General features: G+C 38.0%; 7 protein-coding genes across 13 annotated transcripts in view; 5 read left to right on the top strand and 2 right to left on the bottom strand.

Moving 5' to 3' along the window:
* LOC104722028 (casein kinase 1-like protein 6) overlaps nt 1-1,977 on the top strand; it is a gene marked incomplete at its 5' end in the record, with an annotated part of 4,303 nt that extends 2,326 nt beyond the window's left edge. The window contains 9 exon segments of the mRNA XM_010449664.2: nt 40-110; nt 207-268; nt 344-407; nt 497-581; nt 683-809; nt 900-982; nt 1,066-1,129; nt 1,219-1,352; nt 1,472-1,977. Of these exon segments, the coding sequence (XP_010447966.1) occupies nt 40-110; nt 207-268; nt 344-407; nt 497-581; nt 683-809; nt 900-982; nt 1,066-1,129; nt 1,219-1,352; nt 1,472-1,780 (999 nt within the window). The 3' untranslated portion in view covers nt 1,781-1,977.
* LOC104730485 (TBC1 domain family member 15-like) lies at nt 2,095-5,054 on the top strand. 5 transcript variants are annotated; one of them, XM_010449660.2, is made up of 12 exons: nt 2,097-2,244; nt 2,385-2,549; nt 2,649-2,744; nt 2,825-2,928; nt 3,051-3,250; nt 3,369-3,491; nt 3,577-3,665; nt 3,753-3,858; nt 3,952-4,049; nt 4,242-4,487; nt 4,590-4,673; nt 4,756-5,054. In XM_010449660.2, exons 2-12 carry the CDS (start codon nt 2,439-2,441, stop codon nt 4,768-4,770), a joined length of 1,272 nt encoding a protein of 423 aa, XP_010447962.1. In that variant the 5' UTR covers nt 2,097-2,244; nt 2,385-2,438; the 3' UTR covers nt 4,771-5,054. The 5 variants fall into 5 exon arrangements, with proteins under 5 accessions (XP_010447964.1, XP_010447962.1, XP_010447965.1 ...); XM_010449661.2 differs by having other exon boundaries at nt 2,099-2,244; nt 2,470-2,549; XM_010449662.2 differs by lacking the exons at nt 4,590-4,673; nt 4,756-5,054 and having other exon boundaries at nt 2,095-2,244; nt 4,229-4,472.
* On the top strand, nt 5,484-6,971 carry LOC104730484 (CRIB domain-containing protein RIC7-like). Its single transcript, XM_010449658.2, has 3 exons — nt 5,484-6,057; nt 6,224-6,336; nt 6,445-6,971. The coding sequence occupies exons 1-3, from the start codon at nt 5,997-5,999 to the stop codon at nt 6,886-6,888; spliced, it is 618 nt and encodes a 205-aa protein (XP_010447960.1). The 5' UTR covers nt 5,484-5,996; the 3' UTR covers nt 6,889-6,971.
* LOC104730483 (piriformospora indica-insensitive protein 2-like) lies at nt 6,966-8,494 on the bottom strand. Its single transcript, XM_010449657.2, has one exon. The coding sequence runs from the start codon at nt 8,451-8,453 to the stop codon at nt 7,077-7,079; it is 1,377 nt and encodes a 458-aa protein (XP_010447959.1). The 5' UTR covers nt 8,454-8,494; the 3' UTR covers nt 6,966-7,076.
* On the top strand, nt 11,336-14,155 carry LOC104730482 (long-chain-alcohol oxidase FAO4B-like). Its single transcript, XM_010449656.1, has 4 exons — nt 11,336-11,714; nt 11,806-12,081; nt 12,168-13,594; nt 13,670-14,155. The coding sequence occupies exons 1-4, from the start codon at nt 11,505-11,507 to the stop codon at nt 14,007-14,009; spliced, it is 2,253 nt and encodes a 750-aa protein (XP_010447958.1). The 5' UTR covers nt 11,336-11,504; the 3' UTR covers nt 14,010-14,155.
* Nucleotides 14,896-21,195, top strand: LOC104730480 (magnesium transporter MRS2-6, mitochondrial-like). 2 transcript variants are annotated; one of them, XM_010449653.2, is made up of 4 exons: nt 14,896-15,301; nt 15,378-15,784; nt 15,873-16,127; nt 20,916-21,195. In XM_010449653.2, exons 1-4 carry the CDS (start codon nt 15,031-15,033, stop codon nt 21,192-21,194), a joined length of 1,212 nt encoding a protein of 403 aa, XP_010447955.1. In that variant the 5' UTR covers nt 14,896-15,030; the 3' UTR covers nt 21,195. The 2 variants fall into 2 exon arrangements, with proteins under 2 accessions (XP_010447955.1, XP_010447954.1); XM_010449652.2 differs by lacking the exon at nt 20,916-21,195 and adding an exon at nt 16,200-16,619.
* Nucleotides 16,698-18,424, bottom strand: LOC104730481. 2 transcript variants are annotated; one of them, XM_010449654.2, is made up of 4 exons: nt 17,639-18,424; nt 17,292-17,376; nt 17,021-17,132; nt 16,698-16,935 (listed from the first exon to the last, which is right to left on the bottom strand). In XM_010449654.2, exons 1-4 carry the CDS (start codon nt 18,364-18,366, stop codon nt 16,832-16,834), a joined length of 1,029 nt encoding a protein of 342 aa, XP_010447956.1. In that variant the 5' UTR covers nt 18,367-18,424; the 3' UTR covers nt 16,698-16,831. The 2 variants fall into 2 exon arrangements, with proteins under 2 accessions (XP_010447956.1, XP_019088974.1); XM_019233429.1 differs by having other exon boundaries at nt 17,328-17,376.

Raw genomic sequence — 21,252 nt, 5'->3', positions numbered from 1 at the left:
TGTATGCTGAAATCATGTCCTGATTGATTTTGTATCTAGGTGTATATCATTGACTTTGGCCTTGCAAAGAAGTATAGGGATCTTCAAACACATAGGCACATCCCTTATAGGTGATTTATAGTGCTTTCATGGGCACGTTATATAGACCTTTCATTTTTTATTTTTACTTAATTCTTACAGATATACTCATGTTGTTTTCATTATAGGGAAAATAAGAACCTTACTGGGACAGCTAGGTATGCTAGTGTCAACACTCACCTTGGAGTTGGTAAGCAATTCACCCACTTGAGATTTGCTCCAAATTTGTGTAATACAATTCCTAAAAAATGTGGCTGTTTGGCAGAACAAAGTCGGAGGGATGATTTGGAGTCTCTTGGTTACGTGCTCATGTATTTCCTGAGAGGAAGGTTGTGCACAGAGATCCTATTTTGTCTTACTATATCTTTGCACGTGCTTGTTCTGGTCTGATTTTTTTTCTGGGGTTTTCTTGGTTCAGCCTCCCATGGCAAGGACTAAAAGCTGGCACAAAGAAGCAGAAGTATGACAGAATAAGCGAGAAGAAAGTTTCAACTCCTATAGAGGTATGGTAACGACATACTATGGCTTAGACACTCTTGACTGGATCTCTATCTCATTGTCACATAGATCACAGGTTAACTGTTTGTTACTATACTTGTAACAGGTCTTATGCAAGTCACATCCACCGGAATTCGTATCATACTTTCAATATTGCAGGTCTTTACGATTCGAAGACAAACCAGACTACTCATATCTAAAGAGGCTATTCCGAGACTTGTTTATCCGTGAAGGTTTGCATTTTCTGTGGCTAAACTTTTACTTGTTGATATCTCTATAAATGTTCCACTCTTATTGATAATAAAATGGATTCACGGTATCAGGTTATCAGTTTGACTATGTATTCGACTGGACTGCATTGAAACACCCTCAGAGTTCCAGATCCCACTCCAGCTCCCACGAAAGGGTGAGTACACATGTTGTCTGTAGATTTCTCTATCGAGTATCAAGTGTCTATACTCACTTTGATGTATTGATCTCTTTCTTTAGCATCGAACCAGCAGACCAGGGATGGCTGCGGGACCGTCTGCTGAAAAACCTGAAAGGATTTCAGGTAATCCTAAAACTTTTTCCAAATATATAACTCTCCTCAGATAAGAGGTTGTCGGTTCTGATTTTGTGATCCTGTCTATACTCTTACAGTAGGGAACATCCGCGATAAATTCTCAGGTGCGGTCGAAGCATTTGCTAGAAGGAACGCTAGAGGACCAAGTCCCCATCAAAACCATACCAGACATCGAACTCTTGACGAGATTCCTTCAATGAAACCAGCTGTGGTAAAAAAACAATATAACCATCCCAGTTTTATATACAATCACCAATTCTGATAAAAGAATGTGCATGAAATGAATCTTAACTATTTGCTCATTCTTGATATGTCATTTTTATTTGTCAGAATATGGTATCTGAGAAAGGAAGAAACACTTCAAGATACGGAAGTGCTTCAAGGAGAGCAGTAGCCTCGAGTAGTAGGCCGAGCTCATCAGGAGAACAAAGAGAGAGCCGGGAGTCTAGCCGAGTGGCATCAAGCGGTGGTGGGAATGTGAGACCATCTGTCTTTCAGAGAACACAAGCAGCAGCTGCTGCTGTGAGTGGATACGAATCAAAGACAGCCTCTGCTTTTAACCGAGACAGAGTGGCTGCTTCTAGGACAGCACGTGACGAGGCTCTCAGAAGCTTTGAGCTTCTTTCCATCCGCAAATGAAGCCTTGAATGGGCTCTTCTTATCTGTAAATTGGATTCTTGTTTACATATATATGTTGTTTGTTTGGTCCTCCTCCTCTCCGTTTCCACGTAACTCCCAATTTTTCATGTATTATTATAATTATTATTGTCATTCTCTGGATTTTGTATCAATTTTTACACGCTTTTTAATTGTAATCACGACAACTTCTTGAGCTTTAATTCTACGCTTAATGCCATTGAACTCTAAAACTAATTTTATTCTTTTTGTAACAAAACAAAAAAAAAAGAGAGAGAGAGGGGACAAGTATGACATTATTCTTCATAAAAGCGACGTCGTTTCAAGTGTTCTACACAAAGTAACGTTTATATCGTCATCGTCTCTTTGAAAGCGTCAAGTTTAACGGCAGCTCCGTCGGTGATCGTGTCCATGACTCAGAGGGAGATCGATTTAAAATTCTAGTTCATTGTTTTGAATCCAGCAAGGTACAAACTTAATTGCGTTAAAAAGTTCCTGTTTTTGTTCTTTGTTTGTTGTTGGAGAGTTTTGACTTTTAAGGTGCATACAAGAAAGAAGAGATTCTCTAGGGTCAATTTTGATGTTTGATGAATTTAATTATATATAGGTTTGCTTTGAATCTGGATTGACCCCCAAAAAACCAAAAAAGGTGAAATCTTGAATGATTTGTTGTGGATACATGTGGAAATCAGGAGGAGAAGATTTGCAAGGTTTCTATCCAGTTAGATCAGAATGTGTAGCAGATGTTCCGAGGACCAGATTCAAATCAAGGGTTTGTCTTTTTGTTTGTTTCATACCAGTCCATGTTCTTGATGTGTGTAAAGCTTGTTTCAAAGTTTGAGTCTTTGTCATTGTGGGGATTTTTGATCAGGCTGGCAAAACTTTAAGTGCTAGAAGATGGCATGCTGCGTTTACTGAAGATGGACATTTGGATATGGAAAGAGTTCTTCGACGTATACAGCGAGGGGTAAGTCATATTTTGGTTTTATATTCTCTCTTGTTTGAGTCTACAGCCTTGTTTATTTACTTGGTGGGATACATGTTCAGGGGATTCATCCCTCGATCAAAGGAGAGGTTTGGGAGTTTTTGTTAGGTGGTTACGATCCGGACAGTACCTTTGAAGAAAGGAACATATTGAGGAATCACAGAAGGTACTATTATTGTCTTGTGTGCTATCCTTTTACTGAATGCGCACTAGTTTGGTAGATTCTTTTGAAGTAATGTTTGTTTCCTCTCGACATTGCACTTCATATTGCTCTACTTGTTATCTAAGGGAGCAGTATTATGCTTGGAAAGAAGAATGTCGACAAATGGTTCCTCTTATTGGTAGTGGAAAGTTTGTTACGATGGCGGTTGTTGCGGAAGATGGACAGCCATTAGAAGAATCATCAGTAGAAAATCAAGGATGGCTTGTAAAAACCGCTATAACAGACAAGCGTCTGCTCCAGTGGATGCTTGTGTTGAGTCAAATCGGTAACTATTACCTACTCATATATAAGTTTACGTTCTTTAGCATTCTGTATAAGTATCAGAATTCAGAACTCATAAATATGGCAAGTGATCTTAAAGAACTGCTATAATTATGTTACAGGTCTTGATGTTGTTAGAACAGATCGGTATCTCTCCTTTTATGAGAATGAGAGTAATCAAGCAAGACTATGGGATATTCTTTCCATATACACATGGTTAAATCCTGATATTGGCTATGTTCAGGGTAAGTCCACCTTGTTGTTAATGCTGAGTCTTTAATACAGGTGAACATATGAAAGCAAAGGGATTTAATCACCAATTTTGTGTAGGAATGAACGACATATGTTCCCCAATGATAATCCTACTCGAAGATGAAGCCGACGCTTTCTGGTGCTTTGAGCGTGCAATGAGAAGACTAGTAAAGATCTAAAGCTTATTGTCTTGTTTTGTGTCATCACTGGGTTTTGTTGTTGTTTACATGGTTTTTGGTTTTCTTGAATTGCAGAGAGAAAATTTCAGGACAACGGCAACATCAATGGGAGTTCAGACTCAGCTGGGTATGCTCTCACAGGTTATTAAAACCGTTGATCCTCGGCTCCATCAACATCTAGGTACTCCTTCCTTTTGCCTTCCATTGAGCTACGTTTTCTCTCGTGCACTTCTCATGGTTAGTGAAGACGTTATACTTTTTTTTCCCATGACAGAGGATCTCGACGGTGGAGAGTATCTGTTTGCTATACGAATGTTGATGGTATTGTTCAGGAGAGAGTTCTCCTTCCTTGATGCTTTGTACCTTTGGGAGGTAACAAGACTCTGTATTTGTTTCCACTTTGGTTACTACTCATTCGCATTTTCTTAATGTCATAAACTAATTCAGGGGATGTGAAAATTGATTTCCGTTCACCTGAGAGAACTCAATTCATGTTCTTTCAGGGTTTAGAGTGTATCTTGATCTGAGCTGATAATAAGACTGTGAGATAGAATTTTGTTTCAGCTGATGTGGGCTATGGAGTACAATCCAAACTTGTTTGCATCATACGAGAAACCAGAGAACAGAGGCAACTTCTCAGAACAGGATCCAAGGTTACTGAAGAAGTATGGAAAGTTTGAGAGGAAATACGTAAAGAGTGGACAGAACGAGCAACACAACACGCTCGCTGTTTTCGTAGTGGCAAGTGTTCTTGAAACAAAAAACAAACGTCTCTTGAAGGAAGCTAAAGGCTTAGACGACGTTGTTCAGGTCTCTCTCTCTCTCTGTGCCAAAACACCTTCTGAGAAATTTCAACTCTTTCTCGAGTATTATGGCGATTTAGTTATGTTTTTCTTCTTCGGTTGGTTGCAGATATTGGGCGATATAGCGGGTAATTTGGACGCGAGGAAAGCTTGTAAAGAAGCATTGAAGATTCATGAAAAGTTCCTGAAAAAGGTTACTATTTTTCTCTACTCATGTTCTTTTTAATTCTTGTTCTACTTCTTACTTGCTAATAATGTTTATATTGTTCTTGCAGGCTAATAGGCAATAGGACATTGCCTAACCTTTAACCATCCATTTTCTGGTTTTGTTCTACCGATCTTAATATCTATCTTGGCTTGAGATTGGGTCGCCGGTGGACGCCGATAAATTTTGTGGGAAGGATCGTTGAGAATGCTCTGATTCTTTTGTTCTTTCACTTCTGTAATTTATATTTCTATGCATTTGAGTTTCCCGGTTGTATATCTTACATATTCGTTTGTTGATACCGTGTGCTTAAAGAAACTAAACATGCGTGCCGTTCTTTTCTAAAAGAAGGAACTTCTTGATGTATCATGAGCACATCGTTTATGAATCACACACGCACGTTAGCAAGAGAAATCTATTGCGGCAAGAATGAGTGTCATTTTTGTATCCACACTATACGGTATACCGAAATAATCTTGTTAAGAGCTCCTAAATTTTCAAATAGTATGACGTTTACAAGATTCGTAAGTTTTCTTAATACGACAAAATGCAAAAAACATAGCCATAACAAACAAAAAAAAGAAAAGCACACAAAAATACATAATACGTTAATGGTTAAACCATTAGAAAAATGTCATATTCCAAAAATAGGTATGTAAAACAAAAAAAAAATAGTACAAACTAATTAACAAAATCAATCTCCTCCCTTCCTTTTTCAAAAATTCTAAACCATTGAGTTAAGGAAAACAATCTAAACAATCTTTGTTTTTCCCCCTCAATTCTCATTAGCCATTTTGCTCTATTCACACCTCTTTCAAGAAACATTTCCCCTTGTTTTCAAATCTTTATCTTGGTGAACCCTTTTAGGTCTTATCAGGAATTTTGTAGATCTTTTTAGATGAAGTTGCAATAGTTTCTTCTCGTTTGAATTATTTTTCTATATATTCTTCTTTTTATTTCATGTTCCTTCAAAAACATGCATGATCATGAAACTTTCAAGATGGTCATTTGTTATTTTCTAAAGAAAACTGTGGATTCTTGAGCTAACCATTAGATTCTCATTTCCATTTCATCCTCCCTTCAATTGTTAGGAGTTTTATCGTCACAAAAATCTTTGTAAATATATAAAGATCATTTTTGTAGTTTTTTTTTTTTACTTGTTTAATAAGCTAGGGATTTTGGATATTTTTATTGCATGAACATTGCGTTACCGCTCTTCCTCATTCGTTTTGTAAAAAATTAAAGAAAAACCAACATAGGATAGAGATTTGTTTCCCACAAAGAGAAGAGATCCTATGCAACTCACAGTTAATGTCAAGTACCAAGATGAAAAGCCTATTGAAAGGGCTCCGATATATATCTCAAGTATTTGGTGAGTTTCTATTCTTCTCTCCTTCCTTTTTTGTATTCAATAATTTCTTGAATGTGAAACTATGAGACAAACACATTTAAGCGTAGCAAGTTGACATTCAATAAAATTACTACTACATTTGATGGAACTAATGTAACTGCAATGTAAAAAAAATTATGATATTAAGCAATAGAAGGTGAAAAGGAACAAGAGATGCAAATTGGAAATCCAACGGACGTAAAGCATGTTGCACACATTGGTTGGGATGGACCATCGGATAATGCCACTGCACCTAGCTGGGTACTACTCTATACTACGTACCCCCTTATCTCTTTCATTACAATACATATATCTTTAAAATTTGTAACGTTATTTGTTATAAAAAAAAAAAAAAAAATCTGTGGGAAGATGAACGATTTCAAGAGTTCACCGGGAATGGAATCAAGTCAAGGATTAGGAGAAGACGACTCCTCAGTGAAATGTCAATCAGAATACGGTGGTCGATCCAGAGATTTACCAAAACTACCAAAATCCACAAGAAAGTCATCGTCAGAGAAAGGTTCTCCAACGAAAGAGAGATCAGACAAGACCAAACGTCGGACTTCAAACAAAGGCACATCATCATCATCATCATCGTCTAGGAGAACTAAGGATGAAAATACTTCTTGGTCACAACCTGAGATCCCAAAGAAGTCAAAGAGGAAGAAACCTAAAGAAGCAGCTGGTAACGGAGGAGGAGGGTCATCGAGATCATCTCGAAAATCAGAAACTGATAAAATGTCGGATTATATGTCTGATACTGCTTCCGTTAGATCTATGCCTCAATTCGAAGATGACAGAAATGGGTTTTGATTGATTAAAACAAACAAAAACAGAGACTTTTTTTGTAAGTTTTGTAATAGTAAAGAAATGTTATAGAAACTGTTAAAGATTAACTCCAAAGTAATCTTCATTACCAGAAAACTAATAATTACAAACCAAAAATTAAAACTTTTTTCCCCTAATCTGTTCTTTGTTCATCTTCCTCTCTCTCTGTTTTTTTACTGTTTCATTGAAATGTAAAGAGCCAATAACGCCACTGGGAAGCAAACCAACAACCTTGTCGCCGCTGATGAAGAGAGAGCTGGTCCAGGGACAGGAGGATCAGATCTTTTGCCGTAGTGTAGACTAGGGTTCCCGCTCAATTTGAGTTTTCTCCCGACTCTGTCTCTGAAACTATCAGCGAACGGAGCTTTTCCGATTAGGTTGTTGTTCTCAAAGTTGATTTCTCCGACAAACTCCAGACGTCCGAACTCCTCAGGGATCTCTCCGTCGAGGTTGTTGTTGTCAAGAGCTATAAAGCAGAGATTTTTAAGACTCGACGCCATTGAAGCTGGTATGTTTCCTTGAAGACCCATCCTCGACAACCCAATTCCAGATAAACCTTTCAGATTCTTCCAAATCTCCAGTGGTATACGCCCACCGAGCTTGTTCCCACTCAGATGAACCTCTCTCAATCTGGGCATCTCCGCTAGAAACAGAGGAACGCCGAAGTTACCAAAACGGTTATAACTCAGGTCTAAAAAGACGAGCTTTTTAAGTTTCCCGACGGTGGAAGGGATCTCTCCGGTGAACTCGTTGAAGCTGAGATCTAGCTTGAGAAGCTCCGTCAAGTCTCCGATTGAATCAGGGGCGTTTCCGTTGAGAAAGTTATGGCTAAAGTCTAGAACTTTAAGGTTCTTAAGACGTGACGTGGCGTTCGTCGGAAACCCACCGCTCAAGCGGTTTCTGGAGAGTGTGACTTCCTCTAGACTGGCCAAATCGCCGATCCGACCCGGGATTGAGCCGTGAAACCCGTTTCCGGTGAGAACTAATCTTCTCAGCTTGGTGAAATTACCGATCATGGCTCCGATCTCGCCGACGAGAGATGGGTTTTCGATGAATACTAACTCTTCGAGAACAGAGCCGAAACCTTCCGGGATTGAATCCGGTAACGAGACGCGAGCTACGGTGAAGCATTTGTAGACGAAGAGCTTACGAAGGTGTTTAAAAGAAGTGAAGAGGAGAGGATCGAGTGTGGAGTTGGAAGAGCAAGGAGGGTTTTGCGTGTAGTCAGAGAGGTAGCCCAAGTGGAGCTCGGTGACGTGGACGGACGTCGCGACGCCGTTTTGAGAAACGTAGAGGTAATCGCAAACGACGCCGTCTGGTGGTGAAGCGCAGAGGTCGTCAGGGAAGATGGTTCGCCATGAGATGGCTGAGTTGACTGAGTCAAGAACTCGGTAGACCGCTTCTTGCTCCGATGGGTTTAGAGCGAGTTGAGGTGATGAAGAGCTGCTGTCGTCGTCGTCTTCGGTTTGGTGGCTGGTGGTGATGATTGTAGCGGTAAAGAGAAAGAGGAGGAGGAGAAGAAGAGAGAGGGTGGGACGTGAAGACGCCATGAAAGCACAGAGAAAGCAAAAAGAGGTCGCAGCTTTGTTTGTTTTTTTGGGTTTGTTGCTAACGAGCGATACGTACCTTTTTATGGGTTCATGCCTCGTAATGTCTCTTTCTGTTTAATTACATAAAGACCCCTAGTTGCAAAACCAAATGATATTTAATGAATCTCTTTTTGTTTGCTTCTAAAAGAAACCACAATTTTTGTTTTTATTTGCTAGATTAAAAACAACAACATTTTTACCAATCTATGTACTTTGTAGTATTAACAATTCACATTCACATTCACATTACTACTTGTTTCATCAAAAAGAAAAGAAAAAAAGATTTGTGGTTAAAAAAAAGAAGGGAGGGGTAAGATAGTAAACAAAGAGGAAACGGTACAAAGGTTCACGTTCCGTGGGTAAAAAAAGCATGTTGGGACCATACCAAACCGGGACGAAATTTGCAGTGAGAGACAGAAGACGACACCATTTCGATTTTTGTTGCACATTGACCAAAACCACCCTTTATATAATAATCTCTCTCTTTTTCAGTTTTTCTTAACTTGATTGTCAAACTTCAAAAATCCCTTTTATTTTAGAAGTATATTAAAACTATATAATTACCATTTCCACTTTTTTTTCGTTACCAAATTCCAAACTTTAAAATAATATTGGGAAGAAGCTGCACAATAAATCACTTGCATGCATAAGGGATAATAATAAATAAATAAGGAAGAAAGAAAATAAAAGACAAAAGAAAAAAAAAATNAACAAAAAGCTGGATACAAGTAACAGAGACAGAAGAGAGGAGAGGGGGGGGGCAAACGGCGGAGAGAGAGAGACGACAAATACGCGCCGTAGCCGCCGAAGGGAACAGTGTATATGTTCGTACGAAAGCGACGTGTTTAAGGAGTCTTCCAATATGGTGTTGACACATGTCACGCTCTCTCTTTACCGGAAACGGCACAGTCTGGTGGTCTCACGCATGCCTTTTTCTATTTCCGGTTCCTGCCCTCCATTTGTCCCCACACTGTGCCCAGTGTTTCAGAATTCAGACCCCTTCACTTCCTTCAGTTATTACCTTCTCTTTTTTTTTACTTATCTAAAGTTTTTTTTTTTTAATAGCTGTCACTGTTTAAATTCTTTTGTACGACAAAAATGTACAATGCCTGCTTTTGCAGTTGTTCTTGGTCCTCGTTGTTTTCCTATAAGTATTGAAACCAGTTTAATGATTTCTCTTATATTTCCGATATTTTATGCAACGTTCTTATACACGACGACTTCTTCTATATATCCATTCCAATCTTAAAAAAAAAATACTACAATATTTTATAAAAATAATATACAGTATGTCGGTTACAATTAGTGCATAAAGGATTACAAAAACAATATGGGTCGAGGTATATCACGAAGGCCCATTATATTATGATAATAACCTTGTCCTCTCTAAAACCCTATTTCTTTTGTAAATTATGTGATCGTCTCTATGTATACATATTTAGGGTTTGAGATTTCCTAATCTTGCTTTTCAGTTACGTAGACGCTTTACTCGTAGGATCCCCTGAGTTTGTTGTTATGGCTGCAGATACAGAGACGCTTCATTCACCCTTACTTTCTGATTATGATGATGATAGTGATGAGGTTTGATTTCTTATTCTCTTTGACGTTTTACTCGATTATGAGATGCCAGTTTCTCAATTAAGTGGATCGTTTAGGTCTCAATGAGTTAGTTGATTTTCTTGGTGTGAGTTAGCTTTAGGTTGACTTCAAAACATATATTTCGTCATTAATTAGTTCTTGAGATATATGCATGATCGGCCTTTTGTTTCCTCATCAATTTAAAATAGTGTTTTGATTCTCATGATTACTAGTTTAAACATAGTACTAGTAATTAACAAATCAAGTTCTGTATTATTGTCTTGTTCACTAAACAAACTCTTATTCCGATTCATGGTTGGAAGTGGAAAAAAAAACAATTAGTGGATAATTTGGTTTGTAACCCTATAGCTATATATATAATGTTTTGGAAGGTGGGGGAGCACATAGGTACGCTTGAGATTGAAGCGAGTGCTGACATGAAGCGAGTGAATACTATGTCAATAAACGTAACGAACTGATGAGATTGAAGCGAGTGCTGACCATAGGTACGCTTGCTCTACTTGCAGCGACGTTGTTGCTCGATGGTCACCCTCTGTGGATTGTGGCGATCGTGCTTTGCGTGGTCATCCTTGCTTACCCCACGTTTGACAGGTGGACGGCTAATTATTTATCTAAGTGGTTTAATTTTTGATAGTGTTCATTAAAGTCTAGTGGGGGTAATTATTTGGACATGGAGCCTGATCTCATAAAAAACTGATAAAGTCAAAATAAATGCATTATACATTTATTTTTTTTATTTTTACTGCTTAGGATAATTTAACGGTTATGAAGTGATTCAGATTCATTATTTATTGTGGGTGATACCAAAAGTATGATGTAAAAACGACACATAACAAAGTAACTCGATGGACCTGATTAAAAAGTTTAAGCAATATATATACACAGAAAACAAAAACTTGTCGCTATGCGGTGTTTATTAGTAGTAATATATTCACAACAATAAACACTGTCACAAGACTCTCTTTGGGAATGGTAGAGAGTTTTCTCGGGCGTACCAAAACATTTATATCCTATGCTGAATAAGAATAATTGAATGAGAAAAGAAACTAAAATATCTCATGTAAAACAAAAAGAAACACATTCGAAAATAAGTCTTTTAATATTTGGGACAAAAGACAAAGCACATTCGAGAGAGGTCGTGAAAAAAAAAACTTAGGAAAGATGTCACATTATTACTCGAAGACCAAAGTCTAACCTACAAAACGTACTATATCATAAAAACTCGTTTCCATCATAAAAAAAAAAGGAACTGGAACCCACAAAGGACATAAACTAAGGAAGACTTTCTGATAAGACTTGTCTGATTCTTCTTCAATAAGCTCTCCTCTCACAAATTTCTCCGTAAAATCCTAATCCATATCATTAACTCAAAAATTCCTCCGACAAAGTTGGTTACAGTATAGACAAAATAACATGGAAGAAGATGGAAGAAGAAGAAACAGAGGACATGCTCTGTTGAGATCCAAGAATAGAGGAGAAGAAGAAGGCTATAACCATGGCTTCTCACCTTCTCAGATTCAATCTCTCGCCGTCATCTGTCAAACTCTCCTCCCTCCTTCCGGGAAACAGTCTTTTGATTCCTTCAACGTCGTCTCCTCTACTCAACCACCATTCACTGACGAGGTTCTCTTCTCTCTCTCCCTGGCTCTGACTAATAGATACTTGGGTTGGTCTTGGTGTTGTTGTCATATTTGGATTTTTTTTCTCTCTCTAGGTGGCTGAGATGATAGTAAAAAACGGACGATCAGAAGCAGTCAAGGTTTTGAGAATCATACTGATGGTTTTGTCATTCAGATTTGGAACTTTATTGCTTTGTGGCTCTCTCTGTCTTGACAAGAGTTGGCCTTTTGTCCTCAAATTCTCTGAGCTTCCATTGGATAGAAGAGAAGAGATCTTGAGGAAATGGTCGAGACAGAGTGGATTCCTACTTCCCTTTCGTATCACTTTCTTCCTTGCTAAATTCTACACCCTCTTCTACTTCTTCTCACACGTAAGCAAAACAAAACACAAAAATATTTAAGTTTAGGTGTTAGCAATGAGTATTAGTAATGAGTTTGTTCCTTTGTTTCTTCGTAGACAGATGAGAATCTGAAGAATCCTGCACTAGAAGCCATAGGGTTTTGCTTAGACACTAAAGATTCTTCAAGTAACAGCAATAAGAAGAGTGAAGCAGATGAGAAGCGACGACCTCTCGAGTCAGGGATCATTGAGACGTTGCATGAGAGTGACATTACTATCACACAAACTCTAATTGGAAAAGGTGTTCATGCCGCTAGAGACGATGATGAGAATGTGCACAGGATCAGATGTGATGTTGTTATAGTTGGTTCGGGAAGTGGAGGAGGTGTTGCAGCTGCAAACCTTGCTAAAGCCGGATTAAAAGTCTTGGTTCTAGAGAAAGGAAACTACTTTACAGCTCAAGATTACTCGGGTCTTGAAGGTCCTTCTATGCTTGAGTTATATGAGAAAGGAGGGTTTTTGACGACTGTTGATGGGAAGTTTATGGTCTTAGCTGGTTCAGCTGTTGGAGGAGGTACAGCGATTAATTGGTCCGCATCGATAAGGACCCCGGATTATGTTTTAGAGGAATGGTCGGAAGGGAGTAAGATCAAGTTCTTTGGTAGCAAAGAGTACAAGACTGCAATGGATGAAGTTACGACAAGGATTGGTGTCACGGAAAAGTGTGTCAAAGAAGGGTTTCAGAACCAGGTTCTGCGGAAAGGGTGCGAGAGACTCGGTTTGAAGGTAGAGTCAGTTCCAAGAAACTCACGTGAGGATCATTACTGCGGCTTGTGCGGGTACGGATGTACAGCAGGACACAAGAACGGGACAGACGGAACCTGGCTTGTTGATGCTGTAGAGAATGGTGCAGTGATCCTGACAGGCATCAAAGCTGAGAGATTTATATTAGTAGACAACAATAGTAGTAGCAAGGAGAGACAGAAACGTTGTGTGGGAGTCATTGCGAGCTCTGTAGGAGGAAAGATTGGGAAGAAGTTCATAATCGAAGCTCGAGTAACAGTTTCATCTGCGGGATCACTGTTGACACCGCCTCTGATGCTTTCGAGTGGGCTAAAGAACCAGAACATTGGAAGGAACCTAAGGCTGCACCCGGTTTTGATGACATGGGGATACTTCCCGGAGAAAGATTCTGATTTCTCTGGGAAAATGTACGAGGGAGGGATCATCACGTCCCTTCATTATATGAATGATGCTGAATCAGGGTGCAAAGCAATACTAGAGAATCCATTGATAGGACCAGCTTCATATGCAGGGTTGAGCCCGTGGGTTTCAGGAGCAGACCTTAAAGAGCGGATGATGAAGTACGGAAGAACAGCTCATTTGTTTGCTTTGGTTCGGGACATCGGCTCAGGTGAGGTTATGAAAGAAAACGAGGTTACGTACAGGACGACCAAGAAAGATAGGGAGAATCTGAGGGCAGGGCTTAGACAAGCTTTGCGTGTTTTGATTGCAGCAGGTGCAGTTGAAGTCGGAACATATAGGTATGCTATAGTTTAGTTCAACTTATCACGTATAACTCTTTTCAAGTATTATAATTTCCCCATTGGATTCTACAGGAGTGATGGACAGAGGATGAAGTGTGAGGGAACTACTAGAGAAGCCATGGAAGAGTTTCTAGACGAAGTTGATGCGGTTGGTGGAGTAAGCACAAAAGGGGAGTATTGGACGTCATACTTCTCAGCCCACCAGATGAGTAGTTGCAGGATGGGAGCCACCGAGGAGGAAGGTGCATTGGATGAGAACGGTGAGAGCTGGGAAGCAGAGGGATTGTTTGTTTGTGATGGAAGTGTATTGCCCTCAGCTGTTGGGGTAAACCCAATGATCACCATTCAGTCTACTGCTTATTGCATCTCCACAAGGATAGTTAACTCGATTGTAAAGCAAAGCAAAGTATAGAGAACAATAGAAAGGAAGAACAGAGTCTTTAGTTGAGTTGATCAATGGTTTGGTTACTTGTGATTTTGTATTTGTGTCCGAGAGAATAAGCAAAAATTGAAAACCCTTGTTTGTAATTTTATCATTAAACTATACTTTTCACTTTATTTCCTTATTAGTGAAAACAAAATATGGAAAACCAAAAGAATGTCCAAATTTTGTCGAAAAAATGTAAAGTTAATATTTACGGAAGATTTCGTGAACTTTAATGAAAATGTAAAATATATATGAATTTCCTTATTAACATACAAACGCCTGTCTATAAATATAATCCAATCCCTATAGTCTTATCAAAGAAGAAAACACATAAACAGAGAAAAAAATTCGTTTGAGTTGTGAAGAAACAATATGAGTAGTGTTGGTGCCTATGTCTTAGCCAGCTTCGTCGTCCTCTTCGTCATCCTGACGGCCCTTATGGCGTGCTGGTGTGGAAAGCTTCGCAAATATCTTAAAGAGAATTGCGAGCGTTATCCGTCGTGGTGTTAATTTTTTTTTTTTTTTTGCCTTTGATGTAATATGCTTTTTCTTAAAGCTACATTGTTTTTTTTTTTTGAATTAAATAGATTATATATCCTTAATAACAATTATATTTTTATATATGGTGTTGTTAGATGTTTTGTGTTTTGAGAATATAAACTCAACAAGAGTATAACGAATTATGCGAGATCTTGAAGAATAATTCTACAAGAGTTTGTAATTATCTTTTAATTAAAGCTATGACCATATGCAAAACTCTTTGACAAATTCTTAAAAAAATCTAAAAAATCTTTTTAAAGTTTAATTTTTAATTCTATAACCTGTATATAAAGGTTAACATCAATTAACACTCCTAACCCTAGATGTGCAACACACGCATGGCCGAAACCGAAACGGCACACAGTATACAAACCCTACTCCGGTTCCGGTTCATCGGAAAAGGAGAAAGCCGAGAAGAAGTGGCAGAGCTGATCAGCCAGATCTCTGACTTGCGGCGGAGAAGTCGATGGGGTCGAGCAACCGCTACCGGAAGAAGGGTGCGGCGGTGAAGATGCCTAAAACGCTTTTATCTCTACCGCCTCCTTCGCCTATTGAATCAAGTGTGGGAGGGACGGGGAAATCGAAGAAGAAAAGGGGAGAAGCTTATCTGTGGATGAGGTTTGATCGGACTGGAGCCTCTCAAGTGGTTGGATGTGACAAGATCACCATCATCAAACGTGCTTCCGTGTCGCCTAAGGATTTAAGAACTGCTTTCTCTCACTCTACTAAAATTCTCGGTACACGTTCTGAAGCTTGTTTGTTCTGTTTTTTTTTCACTGACTACTTATAACAAATCTATGTTCTGTTCTGCAGCGAGAGAGAAGGCTATAATCCTCAATCTAGAGGTCATAAAGGGAATAGTTACCGCGGATGAAGTTCTTTTGCTGGATCCTCTACGTCCTGAAGTTCTTACACTCAGTGACCGACTCAAGCAACAATTTCCTCAGAGGAACGGTCCAGGTCCAGAGCAAGCTTCTGCAATCGTACAATCTTCTCCTGATGATGGGGTGGGTTTAGAGAGTGAGCTTCCTTTTGAAGTTCAGGTCTTAGAGATTGCACTCGAGGTCGTCTGCTCATTTATCGACAGCAATGTGATAGCTCTTGAGACACAAGCTTGGTCTATTCTTGATCAACTAACCAAGAAGGTCAGCATCGAGGATCTTCAATCCCTACGAAGTTTAAAAAGTAATCTCACCCACTTGCTAGCCCGTGTACAAAAGGTAATATGGTTACTACCTCTTTCCCATGATACTCTAATGTTGTGTGAGTGTGATGGACGGAAACATAAAGCTGTTGTACATTGTCTAGGTGAGAGATGAAATCGAACAATACTTAGATGACAAGGATGACATGGCAGACTTATACTTAACAAGGAAGTGGATCCAGAACCTGCAGCAAGCAGAGGTAGCATCAAATAGCATTGTCGCCCCATCAAAACTTCAGCGCCTCACATCAAACAAAAGTTCTGGCTTGGTAACGGATGAAGATGACGCTGATGATATGGAGATGTTGCTGGAGGCATACTTCATACAACTTGACGCAATGCGGAACAAAGTTCTTATGGTAAGTAGTAAATGTACCTCTATGAACGGTCTTGGCTATTTCGGATATTTGTTAACAAAACAAAATTGGCAGATGAAGGAGCACATTGACGACACGGAAGACTACGTGAAGATACTACAGAATAGTAACCGTAACGGAATGTTCAACCTATTGCTGATGGTGAATATAACCAATTTTGCAATAACTGTAGGGACAGTGGTGGTCAACTTGTTCGGTATGAACATACCGATTCCATTGTACGACACACCTGACGTCTTTGGTTACTTCGTGTGGGGTGTTGCTGTGCTTTGCATTGTGATTTTCATGGTCATCATTGGTTACACCAAGTGGAAGAAGCTGCTCGACTATTAAGACTCTAAACACAACGTCTATTTTCTAATCCTTTTTCGTGTTATTTTAGTCATTATAAGAATTTTGTTTTTCTTCTGGTTTTAATATGCTTTTTCTTATGGTTTTAATGGTTCTTTATGTTATGGATTATTGAATTAATAGATTACTCTTAAACAATGTCCCTGTATTGATATATGCACTAGAGCTTACGAATCAACGTTTTAGGTAAGCACTACGAACGAACAGAAAGATTGACAACTTTATATTGCATTAGAACATACAAAAATGTTACAATCTATACGTTTGAAGTTTTTTTATACTCCTTTCCTAGACTGACCCTTTGAGTAAAACTAGTACTCTGTTCCCGTTGCAAACTAACAGAACGGGGTTACCTTAGCCTTGTCGACCCACGAAGGTCTCTTTGCTTTATAGTAGAAATGCGCAATCATCTGGACCAATTCATCCGCCGTGCGAAAGTCTGCATCAAGTTCAAACACGGTTTGTTAATCCATTGCTCATACATATCACAAAATGAAAACAGCATTAGCAACACATCTAATTACCTTTCTCTCTGTACAAAATCCTGTTTCCACGTAAGAAGAGAATCTGCGGGCATTCCTTAGCTTTAAGAGCATAAGCCAAATCTGTCTCAATGTTCAGGTCAATCTTAACCGCCTGTTTCATCAAACATGGTGATTCTTGTTAACAGAGAGCAGTATTAAACAACATGTAATCACATCAATGAGACCACAGTTCATTGGAGACAGAGAGTAATATGCACAAGTCTTAAAGATAAACAAACATTCAAACTAGAGAAGACTTCTTCTAACATACCCGTGGTGGTAATCGATCTTTAGCATCCCAATAAACTTTAATCGCTTTCTCAAGCTCCTTCAATGTCTTCCAGTTGTCACTAGCCCTATAAACACCCATCAAATCAAATGATTATTCCAACGGTAGTACATTCTCGTCACTCTGAGACTTTGAACTGAAAACCAAAGTATGTTATGTCTCCATAAACAAGGAATCTAACTCCAAAATGGCTCTATCAATGTATAATAACAGTTTGGAACATGTTGTAAAGTAAAAAAGACAAGACCTTCATAGTTTTCAAACCTTTCCCCTATGCACAGCAAGTGTTTGTGAAAATTCGTGAATGAAAAAACAAAGCTTTTATTTACCTTTTGTATCGTTCGAAAACGAGAACAACGAGTGGGCTAGGATGAAACGCAAAGCTTTCCCACTCCAAACAGTTGATCTCTTTAACCCAGCTATCATCAATCTCACCTTCCCAATCAATCTCAGTCCCATCTTCTCCAACCACGTTTTTGATTGGATGAGTATCGAAGTACTCCGAAGCTTTGATTCCCCATCCAACGTCTGTATCTACAGGCCAATCTGGATCTTCCTCTTCCACCACCATCTCTTCTTTATCTTCTTCTTCATCATCCTCTTCGTCGTCGTCTTCATCAACGCCTCTGTCTTTGATGAAATTAGCCTTCTCCTTGTTCTCGAAAACTTCAGGGTTCTGCTCACGTATCGTTGAGAACGTCCGCTCGAGTGAGTTTCTCACGAAATCTTCCACGGCGTCTGCTTCGCTCCGCCGCCCGCGTTTCGATTTACGCGGGACCTTTGTCGGAAACTTATCGTTCTTATCGTCTTCAGCACTTGGCGTGACAACTTCCTTCTTTTGACGACGTGACCGAGTTTGATTTCTGGATTCAGGGTCGGGTACGGAATCAGACGACACAGCGGCGAGGCAAACCGGAGGCTTCACGCTCCGTGACGATAGAGCCGCCGGAAAAACCGATAGTGGAATGCGATTAACATCGGAGGAGGAGCTTGAATTCAAGCCGGTGAGATGCACAAAACCTCTTGGCGCGGAGCAAGCCACAGTGAGGAAACTCATTTTCTCTCTTTTCCCCCAAATTCAAACGCAGAAAGAGTTCTTTTTTGGGACCCTTCTTTTTTTGGTAAATTGGGTTTTTCTAAGGGAGACGACTCAAACGCCGCCGTTTTCAACTTTATGAACTAAAACCAAGTATGACAGATTAAAATCAAGAACGGTTAAGCAAACCGAAATGAAAACCGTAATTTAAGACTTCAATAATAAACTTTTTTTTTTGGCAAATTAAAGGATTTGGTATATTTTTTTCGCATTTTTTCCTTTACTTATGTGATCACATCATCCATATATGGTTTATATCTTCACAATATATATTTGATCACAAATTAGAATACCTTTGATAAAAGAAGTAAACTTTACATAATTTTATGAACCAAAAATGTAAAGTTTACATTTCTTTAATGACCTCAAAATGTTAAACTTACGATTAACAGTAACACATAGACTAGTGTCCATATATATAATTTGTCTGCAAGAATGAAGAAGGAGACACGATTTGAAAAATCTAATATCAAATTATCAAAAAATAATAACAAATATAATTTTAAAAATATATAAATTAGGTTGTTCATAATATTTAGTTTAGTAATTTGTATTAGTGTTGTTATTGAGTTATTAGGGTACAATGTATGTTGTTAACAAAACACAAAATAAAATAAAAATTAATCTAAGTATGATGATTTATCAATGTAGCATCTAATGTAAAAACAAAAAACAATCCACAACGTTAATAATGATGTGAGAAAAAAGAAAAAAAGACAATTAAAAGCATTGATATGTGTACCTAATAATAAGTTTACAATATCTATCATTAAACCAATTTTTCACCTCTTATACTATCATTTCCACTTTGGTGAATTACATCAAAGGAAGGGTCTGGATCCTCTTGTGGTGAAGTTACAGAGGTGAAAGAGTGTGAAGAAGTGAAGGAAGATGAGGTGAAAGTAGGGTCTGACTTGGCGAGCAAGGTAATGAATGGAGATGAACTCACCGAAAAGAGGTCGAGGAGATTAGGTTGATAGGATTGGAGGCCCTAGATCAGATCTTGGCTCCAAGACCATCATACCTTCTTCTTCGGATGCTTTCAGCCACGGTGAGTGGACATCGTTCTTCTTCTTTGCAGTGACAGGGTTGTATCCCTTGTCTGAGCATAAGAAATCGAAAGTAGAGGATCTGCCCATTGTTGAGTTTAAACTGCAGAAGAGCAATATCGTCTTTGAGTTAACTCTTGGTAGAAAATGCATAACTTAATAAACTACCCATTTTTTTTATCAATGTAGCATCTAATGTAAAAAAAAAAAACAATTCACAAAATTAATAAAGACGTGGAATAGAAAGAAAGAATGACAATTAGATGTATTGATTATTGTGATATGTGTAAGTTATATAATGAATTGCTAATATCTATATCATCTATCGTTAAACCAAATTTTCACCTCTTTTACTACTATTTCCATTTCGGTGAATTACCATTCAAAAAAAAAAAAAGTTGACTGAAAATGCTTTGAATTGATTTACTTTTTAAATGACAATTGTTAACGATAATTTACAATCAAATTATCAAAGAACAATAACAAATTTTTTTTTTAAGTATAGAAATTAGGTTGATCATAATATATATTTTGGTAATTTGTATTAGTGTTGTTATTGAGTCACTAGGGTACAATGTGTATGTTGTTAACAAACACACAAAATATATATTAAAAAATTAATCTTAGTATGATGATATATCAATGTAATATCTAATGTAAAAACAATTCAAAAAGTTAATAAAGACGTAAAAAGAAATAAAGAAGGATACTTAAATGCATTGATTATTGTGATATGTGTACGCTATAATGAATTTCCAATATCTATCATCTAACTTTTTGAACCAATTTTTCATCTCTTTTACTACCATTGTCACATTTGTGAATTACCATTCAAAATCAAAATGCCAACTCAAAATACTTTGACTCGATTTATTTTTTATACGATAAATGAATCATTTATCTTCTTCTATCAAGTTCAACTTCATCTTCATCTTCATCTTCATCTTCACTTCTCTCACAACAAACAACAACAATAAAAAAACACACAATGTCAACTTTTAAAATAAATCTACAAAATTCTAAGTAAAACTAATAAAATTTTACAGTTCCAAAAAAAAATCAAATTATCAAAGAACAATAAAGCAAATAATTTAAAAAAATATAGAAATTAGGTTGATTACAATATGTATTTTGGTAATTTGTATTAGTGTTGTTATTAGTCACCACGGTACCACGGTACAATGTATGTTATCAAATTTATATATAATAATTATATACATATACACAGATTTATACAAATAGCATTGTCGCCCCATCAAATCTTCAACGCCTCACATCAAACAAAAGCTCTGGCATGGTAACTGACGAAGATTTTGCTGATGATGTGGAGATGTTGCTGGAGGCATACTTCATACAAGTGGAGGGAATGCGGAACAAAGTTCTTATGGTAAGTAGTAAATGTACCTCTATGAACGGTCTTGGTTATTTTGGATATATTTGTTAACAAAACAAAATTGGCAGATGAAGGAGCACATTGACGACACGGAAGACTACGTGAAAATACTACAGAATAGTAGACGTAACGGAATGTTCAACCTATTGCTGTTGGTGAATATAGCCAATTTTGCAATAACTGCAGGGACATTGGTGGTCAACTTGTTCGGTATGAACATACCGATTGCATTGTATAACACACCTAACGTCTTTGGTTACTTCGTGTGGGGTGTTGCTGCGCTTTGCATTGTGCTTTTCATGGCCATCATTGGTTACACCAAGTGGAAGAAGCTGCTCGACTGTTAAGACTCTAAACACAACGTCCATTTTCTAATCCTCTTTCGTGTTATTTTTGTTTTCTTAT

The sequence above is a fragment of the Camelina sativa genome, chromosome 12, assembly GCF_000633955.1.
Source record: "Camelina sativa cultivar DH55 chromosome 12, Cs, whole genome shotgun sequence".
Taxonomy (NCBI): domain Eukaryota; kingdom Viridiplantae; phylum Streptophyta; class Magnoliopsida; order Brassicales; family Brassicaceae; genus Camelina; species Camelina sativa.
This window is presented reverse-complemented; position numbering and strand designations above follow the sequence as displayed.